This window comes from Delphinapterus leucas, chromosome 1 (genome assembly GCF_059928025.1).
Source record: "Delphinapterus leucas isolate spDelLeu-1000000601 "Yukka" chromosome 1, BTC_Dleu_Yukka2, whole genome shotgun sequence".
Classification (NCBI taxonomy): Eukaryota; Metazoa; Chordata; class Mammalia; order Artiodactyla; family Monodontidae; genus Delphinapterus; species Delphinapterus leucas.
In genome coordinates, this window is record NC_143129.1 from 142,759,961 (window position 1) to 142,771,209 (window position 11,249).

At 38.5% G+C, this 11,249-nt stretch overlaps 1 protein-coding gene across 1 annotated transcript in view; it reads left to right on the forward strand.

Annotated features, from left to right (window-relative positions):
* The window catches only part of FYB2 (FYN binding protein 2), a 106,172-nt gene that overhangs the window by 68,508 nt on the left and 26,415 nt on the right, over positions 1–11,249 (forward strand). The window contains 2 exon segments of the mRNA XM_089911313.1: positions 7,609–7,720; positions 7,817–7,857. Of these exon segments, the coding sequence (XP_089767439.1) occupies positions 7,609–7,720; positions 7,817–7,857 (153 nt within the window).

Sequence of the window (11,249 nt, forward strand, 5' to 3'; positions counted from 1 at the left end):
CCAACAAAACTTTGTTAAAGGGAGGAATGAAAGAATAAATCAAACTTCAGTGAGAGAGTATGGTAGATTTGACAATCTGAATGATTCTCCTGACTAAAACAAGTAAAGAATAATTTTTTTTGGAAAATTCATAAAAGTATAACAGAACTGATTTAAAAGGAAGCATCCACATACCTGCAGTAACCAGGAACCCTGGGCAATGAGTGAGTGCCAAAGCTACTCTGGCCCTGAGGGTTTTCACTGAGCTCTGAATCCCTTGAGCTCCGGTTTTGACTGCATGGTGTACAGAGGACAGGAGCTATAACCCAGGGCTTATCCAAAGTGAGTTTATAACAGGGACCTCAAAGAATTATGTCCACACAGAATGAATAGGACTGTGCCTATTCTTAACAGTACTATATGGTGTACTTATAAATGTATTATAAAAGTGGACCTCAAGTGTTCTTAACACAATAAAATTTAGAAAAAATAAAGAAATGGGACAAATAAAAATAGACATTTCTAATGAGATAAATGACACATGAAAAGCACAGAGGTAGTGTTGAATCTAAAACCATGCCTTAAGATGAGAAGTGGATAGACTAATTTGGAGTGTAGAAAAAAATGGAAGGGGGGAAAACAAGCTGAAGTGAATAAAAGAGTTAAAGGAGAGGCCTAAATATGGGGCTGAAAACCATTTTCAAGCAATTAAGTACTGTCCATGAAGAGTCACTATAGATTTGGGAATTACACTATGTTGAGAACAGTCTGAAGAAGATTCTTCTAAGTAATCTGTACATACTGCTAAAGTACAAAGGGAGTTTGTGCTAAACCCATTTAATAGTTCTCTGCAATAGTTCCCCACTCTCTTGTGATGAGAAGCACAAAATGTTTAGTCAAGGAAAGTGGGTGTGAAAACAGAGAGGAAAGTTTTGAGGAAAAAAAATACAATTGAGTGTCTTTCTATACTCCTTCTATACAAATGGGCCTCTTTTGAAAAAAATAAAAATAATTACTTCCTTCCATTAAAAGAAAAGAAGAATTAATAAGACAAACCCCAGGGAGCAGAAGGAAATTTGCCCATTTTGCCCCTGGTGCTGGGTAAAGGGAAAAAAATCTGTTACCATAGCTGATCCTCATGCACACATTGGGAAAATTCACTGATCTATACTCTTATGATTTGTGCCCTTTCCTGTATGTTATACTGTAATTATAATTTTAACTTTACTAAGGTAACTGTCAAAAGATAGACACAGCATGTAAACTTTCCAAATAAATAAAAAAGAAAAACAGAATGAAGAAAAGAGAAGAAACCTCAGTCAATCAAGCACAAGGAAAATGAGGGAAAAATAGAACAAATAAAAAGTAGGTAATAAAATACTAGATATAAATTTCAAAATATCAGCAAACCCTATAAACATGAAACTCTCTAATTAGAGGACATATGCATTCAAATCATTCAATATTAAAAAATATTTGAGTAGCTTTTATGTCCCCAGCATTGTTCTAGGTGCTGGGGATATAGCAGTAAATAAACCAGACAAAAATTCCTGTCCTCATGGAGATTACATTCTGATCTGAGGAGACGGATGATAAAATATACACAATAAAATATTCACTATGTGGAGCGGTAGTAAATACTATAGAAAAAAATAATAAAGCAAAGAAAGAGAATTAGGGTCTTCCCTGGTGGTGCAGTGGTTAAGAATCCACCTGCCAATGCAGGGAACACAGGTTCAAGCCCTGGTCCTGGAAGATCCCACATGCTGCAGAGAAACCAAGCCCATGCGCCACAACTACTGAGCCTGCGCTCTAGAACCTGCGAGCCACAACTACTGAGCCTGAGTGTCGCAACTACTGAAGCCTAGAGCCCATGCTCTGCAACAAGAGAAACCACCACAGTGAGAAGCCCCCGCTCGTCACAACTAGAGAAAGCCTGCATGCAGCAACGAAGACCCAATGCAGCCAAAAACAAAATAAATACATTTTTAAAAAAAAAGAAAAAGAGAATTAGGGAGGCAGGTGGAGTAAGTGGAAGTTGCAATTTTAAAGTGCGCATAGATGACCTCAAAGATGTAAAGTAGGTGAGGAATAGAGCCATGGCTATCCAGAATGTTCTAGGGAGAGAGGAAAAGGAGTGCAAATATCCCAGGGCAGGAGTCTACTAGATGTGTTGGTAGAATAGGAAGGAGGCCAGTGTAGCTGGAGCAGGACTGAAGGAGACTGTAGGAGGAGATAAGGTCAGAGAGATAACAAGGGGCCAGATAATATAGGGGCTTCTGTAGACCATTGCAAGAACTTTGGCATTTATTATGAGATATATATATTTTTTAATAACATTGAAAGGTTTTGAGCACAAGAATAGAATGATCTGACTTGTATTTTAAAGAATCATATCTCGGCTGCTGTCTTGAAAGAAGAATGTAGAAGAAGCTGGGACCTGTTAGGAGTTTGTTGCAGGAATTTAACTGAGAGACGATGGTAGCTTGGAGGAGGGTACTGCAGTCGAGTTGTTGAGATATGCTTGGATTCAGGATTTAGATCGAAAGTCAAGCTGACAGATGGCTGTGGATTGGAGGTGGGACATGAGAGAGAAAGGAGTCAAGGATGTCTTCAAGGTTTGGACCTGAGCAACTGAAAGATTGGGGTTGCTACTCTTTGTTGATGTGGGGCAGACTTCAGGAAGAGCACATTCACAGAGAGAAAGCAAGAGTTTGGTTTGGAATGTAATGTGTTGAGACAACCAAATGGAAATGGTGTGAAGGTTGAAGTCACGAGAGATGTCTAAGTTAGGGATGTAACTTGGGAGTTGTCTGTGTTTTTAAAATGAAGCCATAAACATTTTTCAATACATCTGCCTCAAAAAGGAAGGAGTAAGAAAGAAAAAAAGTGTCCTGAAGTAAGAATTAAGCAACTGTGTGTTCAGCATCTTTGTTCTGTGCTGGAGAAACATACCGATAACTCCGTAAGAAAAAGTAGGGCCTTTATGCCTCTGGGAGCTGACATTCATTGAGACGGTTTGGGGCCTATATGCTAACTGACTTCTTGTCAGAGGATAAAACCTTGTTGCTTGGTGCCTTTAATTAATAGACAAAAGTCAGGGCTTCCCTGGTGGTGCAGTGGTTGAGAGTCCACCTGCTGATGTAGGGGACACGGGTTTGTGCCCCGGTCCGGGAAGATCCCACATGCCGCGGAGTGGCTAGGCCCATGAGCCATGGCCGCTGAGCCTGCGCATCCAGAGCCTGTGCTCCATACCGGGAGAGGCCACAACAGTGAGAGGCCCGCGTACTGCAAAAAAAAAAATAGACAAAAGTCAGAGAGTCCCATACAGGATAAATCCAAGGAGAAACACGCCAAGACACATATTAATCAAACTATCAAAAATTAAATACAAAGAAAAAATATTAAAAGCAGTGAGGGAAAAACAACAAATAACATAACCTTAGGTTAACATAACATAAGGTTAACAGCTGATCTTTCAGCAGAAACTCTGAAAGCCAAAAGGGAGTGACAGGACATATTTAAGGTGATGAAAGGGAAAAACCTACAACCAAGATTACTCTACCCAGCAAGGATCTCATTCAGATTCAACGGAGAAATTAAAATCTTTACAGACAGGCAAAAGCTAAGAGAATTCAGCACTACCAAACCAGCTTTACAACAAATGTTAAAGGAACTTCTCTAGGCAGAAAACACAAGAAAAGGAAAAGACTTAACAATAACAAACCGAAAACAATTAAGAAAATGGTAATAGGAACATACATGTTGATAATTACCTTAAATGTAAATGGATTAAATGCTCCAACCAAAAGACATAGACTGGCTGAATGGATACAAAAACAAGACCTGTATATATGCTGTATACAAGAGACCCACTTCAGGCCTAGGGACACATACAGACTGAAAGTGAGGGGATGGAAAAAGATATTCCATGCAAATGGAAATCAAAAGAAAGCTGGAGTAGCAATTTTCATAACAGACAAAATAGACTTTAAAATAAAGACAATTACAAGAGACAAAGAAGGACACTACATAATGATCAATTATGAAGGGATCAATCCAAGAAGAAGATATAACAATTATAAATACTTATGTACCCAACATAGGAGCACCTCAATACATAAGGCAAATGCTAACAGCCATAAAAGGAGAAGTCAACAGAAACACAGTCATAGTAGGGGACTTGAACATCCCACTTTCACCAGTGGACAGATCATCCAAAGTGAAAACAAATAAGGAAGCACAAGCTTTAAATGATACATTAAACAACATGGACTTAATTGATATTTATAGGACATTCCATCCAAAAACAGCAGATTACAATTTCTTCTCAAGTGCTCTTGGAACATTCTCCAGGACAGATCATATCTTGGGTCACAAATCAAGCCTTGGTAAATTTAAGAAAATTGAAATCATATCAAATATCTTTTCCGACCACAACACTATGAGACTAGAAATCAATTAAACGGAAAAATCTGTAAAAAATACAAACACGTGGAGGCTGAACAATAGACTACTAAATAACCAAGAGATCACTGAAGAAATCACAGAGGAAATCAAAAACTACCTAGAGACAAATGACAATGAAAACACGACAACCCAAAACCTATGGGATGCAGCAAAAGCAGTTTAAGAGGAAAGTTTATAGCAATACAATCCTACCTCAAGAAACAAGAAACATCTCAAACAAAAAACCTAACCTTACACCTAAAGCAATTAGAGAAAGAAGAACAAAAAACCTCCAAAGTTAGTAGAAGGCAAGAAAGCATAAAGATCAGATCAGAAATAAATGAAAAAGAAATGAAGGAAACAACAGCAAAGATCAATAAAACTGAAAGCTGGTTCTTTGAGAAGATAAACAAAATTGATAAACCATTAGCCAGACTCATCAAGAAAAAAAGGAAGACTCAAATCAATAGAATTAGAAATGAAAAAGGAGAAGTAACAACTGACACTGCAGAAATACAAAGGATCATGAGAGATTACTACAGGAAACTATATACCAATAAAATGGACAACCTGGAAGAAATGGACAAATTCTTAGAAAAGCACAACCTTCCAAGACTGAACCAGTAAGCAATAGAAAATATAAACAGACCAATCACAAGCACTTAAATTGAAACTGTGATCAAGACAGTATGGTACTGGCACAAAAACAGAAATATAGACCAATGGAACAGGATAGAAAGCCCAGAGATAAACCCACGCACCTATGGTAGTTGATTAGTTAATCTATGAATAAGGAAGCAAGGATATACAATGGAGAAAAGACAGCCTCTTCAATAAGTTGTGCTGGGAAAACTGGAGAGCTACATGTAAAAGAATGAAATTAGAACACTCCCTAACACCATACACAAAAATAAACTCAAAATGGATTAAAGACCTAAATGTAAGGCCAGACACTATAAAACTCTTAGAGGAAAACATAGGCAGAACACTCTGACATAAATCACAGCAAGGTCCTTTTTGATCCACCTCCTAGAGAAATGGAAATAAAAACAAAAATAAACAAATAGGACCTAATGAAACTTTAAAACTTTTGCACAGCAAAGGAAACCATAAACGAGACAAAAAGACAACCCTCAGAATGGGAGAAAATATTTGCAAATGAAGCAACTGACAAAGGATTAATCTGCAAAATATACAAGCAGCTCATGCAGCTCAATATCAAAAAAACAACCCCATACAAAAATGGGCAGAAGACCTAAATTGACATTTCTCCAAAGAAGATATACAGATTGCTAACAAACACATGAAAGGATGCTCAGCATCACTAATCATTAGAGAAATGCAAATCAAAAGTACAATGAGGTATCACCTCACACCAGTCAGAATGGCCATCATCCAAAAATCTACAAACAGGGCTTCCCTGGTGGCGCAGTGGTTGAGAATCCGCCTGCCGATGCAGGGGACATGGGTTCGTGTCCTGGTCCGGGGAGATCCCACATGCTGCGGAGAGGCTGGGCCCGTGAGCCATGGCCGCTGAGCCTGTGTGTCCGGAGCCTGTGCTCCACAACGGGAGAGGCTACAACAGTGAGAGGCCCGTGTACCGCAAAAAAAAAAAAAAAAAAAAATCTACAAACAATAAATGCTGGAGAGGGTGTGGAGAAAAGGGAGCCCTCTTGCACTGTTGTTGGGAATGTAAATTGATACAAACACTATGGGAACAGTATGGAGGTTCCTCAGAAGTCTAAAATTAGAACTACCATACAACCTAGCAATATAACTACTGGGCATATACCCTGAGAAAACCATAATTCAAAAAGAGTCATGTATCACAATGTTCATTGCAGCTCTATTTACAATAGCCAGGACATGGAAGCAATCTAAGTGTTGATTGATAGATGAATGGATAAAGATGTGGCACATATGTACAGTGGAATATTACTCAGCCATAGAAAGAAAAGAAACGAAATTGAGTTATTTGTAGTGAGGTGGATGGACCTAGAGACTGTCATACAGAGTGAAGTAAGTCAGAAAGATAAAAAACAAATACTGTATTCTAACACATATGCATGGAATCTAAAAAAAAAAAATGGTTCTGAAGAACCTAGGGGCAGGACAGGAATAAAGACACAGACCTAGAGAATGGACTTGAGGACACGGGGAGGGGGAAGGGTAAGCTGGGATGGAGTGAGAGAGTGGCATGGACATATATACACTACCAAATGTAAAATAGATAGCTAGTGGGAAGCAGCCACATAGCACAGGGAGATCAGCTGCGTGCTTTGTGACCACCTAGAGGGGTGGGATAGGGAAGGAGGGAGGGAGACGCAAGAGGGAGGAGATATGGGGATATATGTATATGTATAGCTGATTCACTTTGTTATAAAGCAGACATTAACACACCATTGTAAAGCAATTATACTCCAATAAAGATGTAAAAAAAGAAAAGATAAAAGTCAATGTGCTTATTGTTATTTCTCAGATATATTTCTTATTTCTGATTAATAGTTCATGTCTGCAAATGGTTCTGAATCACCCATACTGTAAATATTAACCTAGGCCAACTGATAAAAAGGTGACAGTTTTAGGGTTATGACAAGTTTACAGCTCTGTGAAATAAACCAGCTTCTGCATGTAACAGGCTAGCTACTTGTGCAAAGAATCCCTAGCCATTTTTTAACCTGGCACACTATCTGGCTGAATCCATTACTAATGCATAATAAATGTTGGCATGTGCTCAATCAACTTGTCTAAGAAATTTTACTTTAAGAAAAAATGCCAGAAAGTGGATAAAGTCATCTAAATGTAGGGATTGAAGCCCCAGGGCTGCACCTTGGTAGACTTCAACATTTGAGGTCAGGGATTAGAGGAAGAAACATCCAAGAAGAGGGAGGAGTCACTGGTTTACTGGGTAATTAGCACCCTTCATAAATATGTATTAATCCTTGCCACAATCATCCAAGAGGGGTTACTATCATTATCCCAACTTGAGAGAATCATAACTGAGGCTTAGCAAGGTGAAGTGGTTTGCCAAAGGATCATACATGTCAAGGTTATAATCCAGTGTTACCTTATTTAATCTGCCTTTTCCTATTATTGTCTCCATTGCCAGTGACCTGTGTGAATGCATTTATGAGAGCAGTTGATGAGATGTTCTCAGGGTGTTCTCTGTTTTCCTTACAGGGGGGTATGTGAAGGCCTTGGAGATGACTAAAGAAACCCCAGGCCAAGGAGCCTTTAAGCCAAATTCCATTTCCGAGACGTATGATGATGTTGAGTACCCTGGGAGAGAGGGGTAAATACGTGCCAGCCCTTCCGTGAGATGAATGTGATGAGACTTTAAAAGTACAATACAACAGGTCAATGGTCTTTGTATCTTTTCTCCCCACAGAGCAAAGTCAGATTTCTCTAACTCATTTGTCTCAGATAATGGTAAGTTTAAGAAAACATTTGAAACTGTCAATAGGAATTGCTAAGAGTTTCTGTGGCAGATTACTAGTAAGGTATCTTTCATTTACATATTTTTATTAATGCCATTTGGGTGGGGTGATGATAAGCTAATAGAAGTGGTTCAAGGTATGTGTGAATAAATGCATTTAGAATCATGAAGGTGAAGATGCTGGTAATGGGTCTTTTGTGGCAAGAAAGCAACTTTGATGTGAAATTGCTTTCTTCCTGATCTCTTCACAATCCAAGTCTGAAGATAGGAATGTGTTTTACTTAAAACACACCTGTATGGTTTCTCAATACTTTTTCAAAATATTGAAGTATAGTTTACTTACACATTAGTTTCAGATGTACAACATAATGATTTTATATTTTTATAGATTATAGTCCACTTAAAGTTATTATAAAATATTGGTCATAGTCCCTGTGCTGTACATCATATCTTTGTATCTTATTTATCTTATAGCTAGTAGTCTGTATCTCTTAATCCCCTTCCACATCTTGCCCATACCCTACCTTGCCCCTTCCTCCACCCTTCTTCCCACTGGTAACAATTGGTTCTCTATATCTGTGAGTCTGTTTTGTTATATTCATTTATATTTCTTTTTCTTTTTTAGATTCCACATGTAAGTGAAAACATAGAGTTTTTGTCTTTCTATGTCTGGCTTATTTACTAAGCATAACATTCTCCAAGTTCATCCATGTTGTTGCAAATGGCAAAATTTCATTCTTTTTTATGGCTGAGTAGTATTCCTCTGTGTGTGTGTGTGTGTGTGTGTGTGTGTGTGTGTGTGTGTACACTACATCTTCTTTATCCATTCACCTGTTAATGGACACTGAGGTTGCTACCGTATCTTGGCCATTGTAAATAATGCTAATATGAACATTAAGGTGCATCTTTTTTGAATTAGTGTTTGCATTTTCTTCAGATAGACACCAGGAGTGGAATTGCTGGATCATATGGCAGTTCTATTTTTAATTATTTGAGGAACCTCCATACTGTTTCCCATAGTGGTTGCACCAATTTACATTCCCACCAACAGTGTAGGAGGGTTCCCTTTCCTCCAAATCCTCACCAACATCTTTTGTCATCTTTTTTTTTTTTTTTACCATCTTTATTGGAGTATAATTGCTTAACAATGGTGTGTTAGTTTGTGCTTTATAACAAAGTGAATCAGCTATACATATACATATATCCCCATATCTCCTCCCTCTTGCATCTCCCTCCCACCCTCCCTATCCCACCCCTCTAGGTGGACACAAAGCACTGAGCTGATCTCCCTGTGCCATGCAGCTGCTTCCCACTAGCTGTCTGTTTTACATTTGGTAGTGTATATAAGTCTATGCCACTATCTCACTTCGTCCCAGCTTACCCTTCCCACTCCCTGCGTCCTCAAGTCCATTCTCTATGTGTCTTTATTCCTGTCCTGCCCCTAAGTTCTTCAGAACCACTTTTTGTTTTTTTAGATTCCATATATATGTATTAGCATATGGTATTTGTTTTTCTCTCACTTACTTCACTCTGTATGATACCCCCTAGGTCCATCCATCTCACTACAAATAACTCAATTTCATTTCTTTTTATGGCTGAGTAATATTCCATTGTATATATATGCCACATCTTCCTTATCCATGCATCTGTCAATGGACACTTAGGTTGCTTCCATGTCCTGGCTGCTGTAAATAGTGCTGCAATGAACATTGTGGTACATGACTCTTTTTGAATTATGGTTTTCTCAGGGTATATGCCCAGTAGTGGGATTGCTGGGTCGTATGGTAGTTCTAATTTTAGACTTCTGAGGAACCTCCATACTGTTCTCCATAGTGTTTGTATCAATTTACATTCCCACCAACAGTGCTGGAAGGTTCCCTTTTCTCCACACCCTCTCCAGGTTTATTGTTTGTAGATTTTTTGATGATGGCTATTCTGACCAGTGTGAGGTGGTACCACACTGTAGTTTTTGTTTGTTTGTTTGTTTGTTTTGCGGTACGCGGGCCTCTCACTGTTGTGGCCTCTCCCGCTGCGGAGCACAGGCTCCAGACACGCAGGCTCAGCGGCCATGGCTCACGGGCCTAGCTGCTCTGCGGGATCTTCCCGGGCGGAGCACGAACCCGTGTCCCCTGCATTGGCAGGCAGACTCTCAACCACTGCGCCACCAGGGAAGACCCGCACTGTAGTTTTGATTTGCATTTCTCTAATGATTAGTAATGTTGAGCATTTTTTCATGTGTTTGTTGCCAATCTGTAAATCTTCTTTGGAGAAATGTCTGTTTAGGTCTTCTACCCATTTTTGGATTGGGTTGTTTTTTTTTTTTTTGATATTGAGCTGCATGAGCTGCTTGTCTATTTTGCAGATTAATCCTTTGTCAGTTGCTTCATTTGAAAATATTTTCTCCCATTCTGAGGGTTGTCTTTTTGTCTTGTTTATGGTTTCCTTTGCTGTGCAAAAGCTTTTAAATTTCATTAGGTCGTGTTTGTTTATTTTTGTTTCCATTTCTCTAGTAGGGGGGTCAAAAAGGATCTCACTGTGATTTATGTCATAGAGTGTTCTGCCTTTGTTTTCCTCTATGAGTTTTATAGTGTCTGGCCTTACATTTAGGTCTTTAATCCATTTTGAGTTTATTTTTGTGTATGATGTTAGGGAGTGTTGTAATTTCATTTTTTTTATATGTAGCTGTCCAGTTTTCCCAGCACCACTTATGGAAGAGGCTGTCTTTTCTCCATTGTATATTCTTGCCTCCTTTATTGAAAGTAAGGTGACTATATGTGCATGAGTTTATCTCTGGGCTTTCTATCCTGTTCCATTGATCTATATTTCTGTTTTTGTGCCAGTACCATACTGTCTTGATTACCATAGCTTTGTAGTTTAGTCTGAAGTCAGGGAGCCTTATTCCTCCAGCTCCATTTTTCTTTCTCAAGATTGCTTTGGCTATTTGGGGTCTTTTGTGTTTCCATACAAATTGTGAAATTTTTTGTTCTAGTTCTGTGGAAAATGCCAGTGGTAGTTTGATAGGGATTGCATTGAATCTGTAGTTTGCTTTGGGTAGTATAGTCATATTCACAATGTTGATTCTTCCAGTCCAAGGACATGGTATATCTCTCCCTCTGTATCATCTATAATTTCTTTCATCAGTGTCTTATAGTTTTCTGCATACAGGTCTTTTATCTCTTCAGGTAGGTTTATTCCTAGGTATTTTATTCTTTTTGTTGCAACGGTTAATGGTAGTGTTTCCTTAATTTCTCTTTCAGATTTTTCATCATTAGTGTATAGGAAGGCAAGAGATTTCTGTGCATTAATTTTGTATCCTGCTACTTTAACAAATTCATTGATTAGCTCTAGTAGTTTTCTGGTAGCATCTTTAGGATTCTCTATGTAT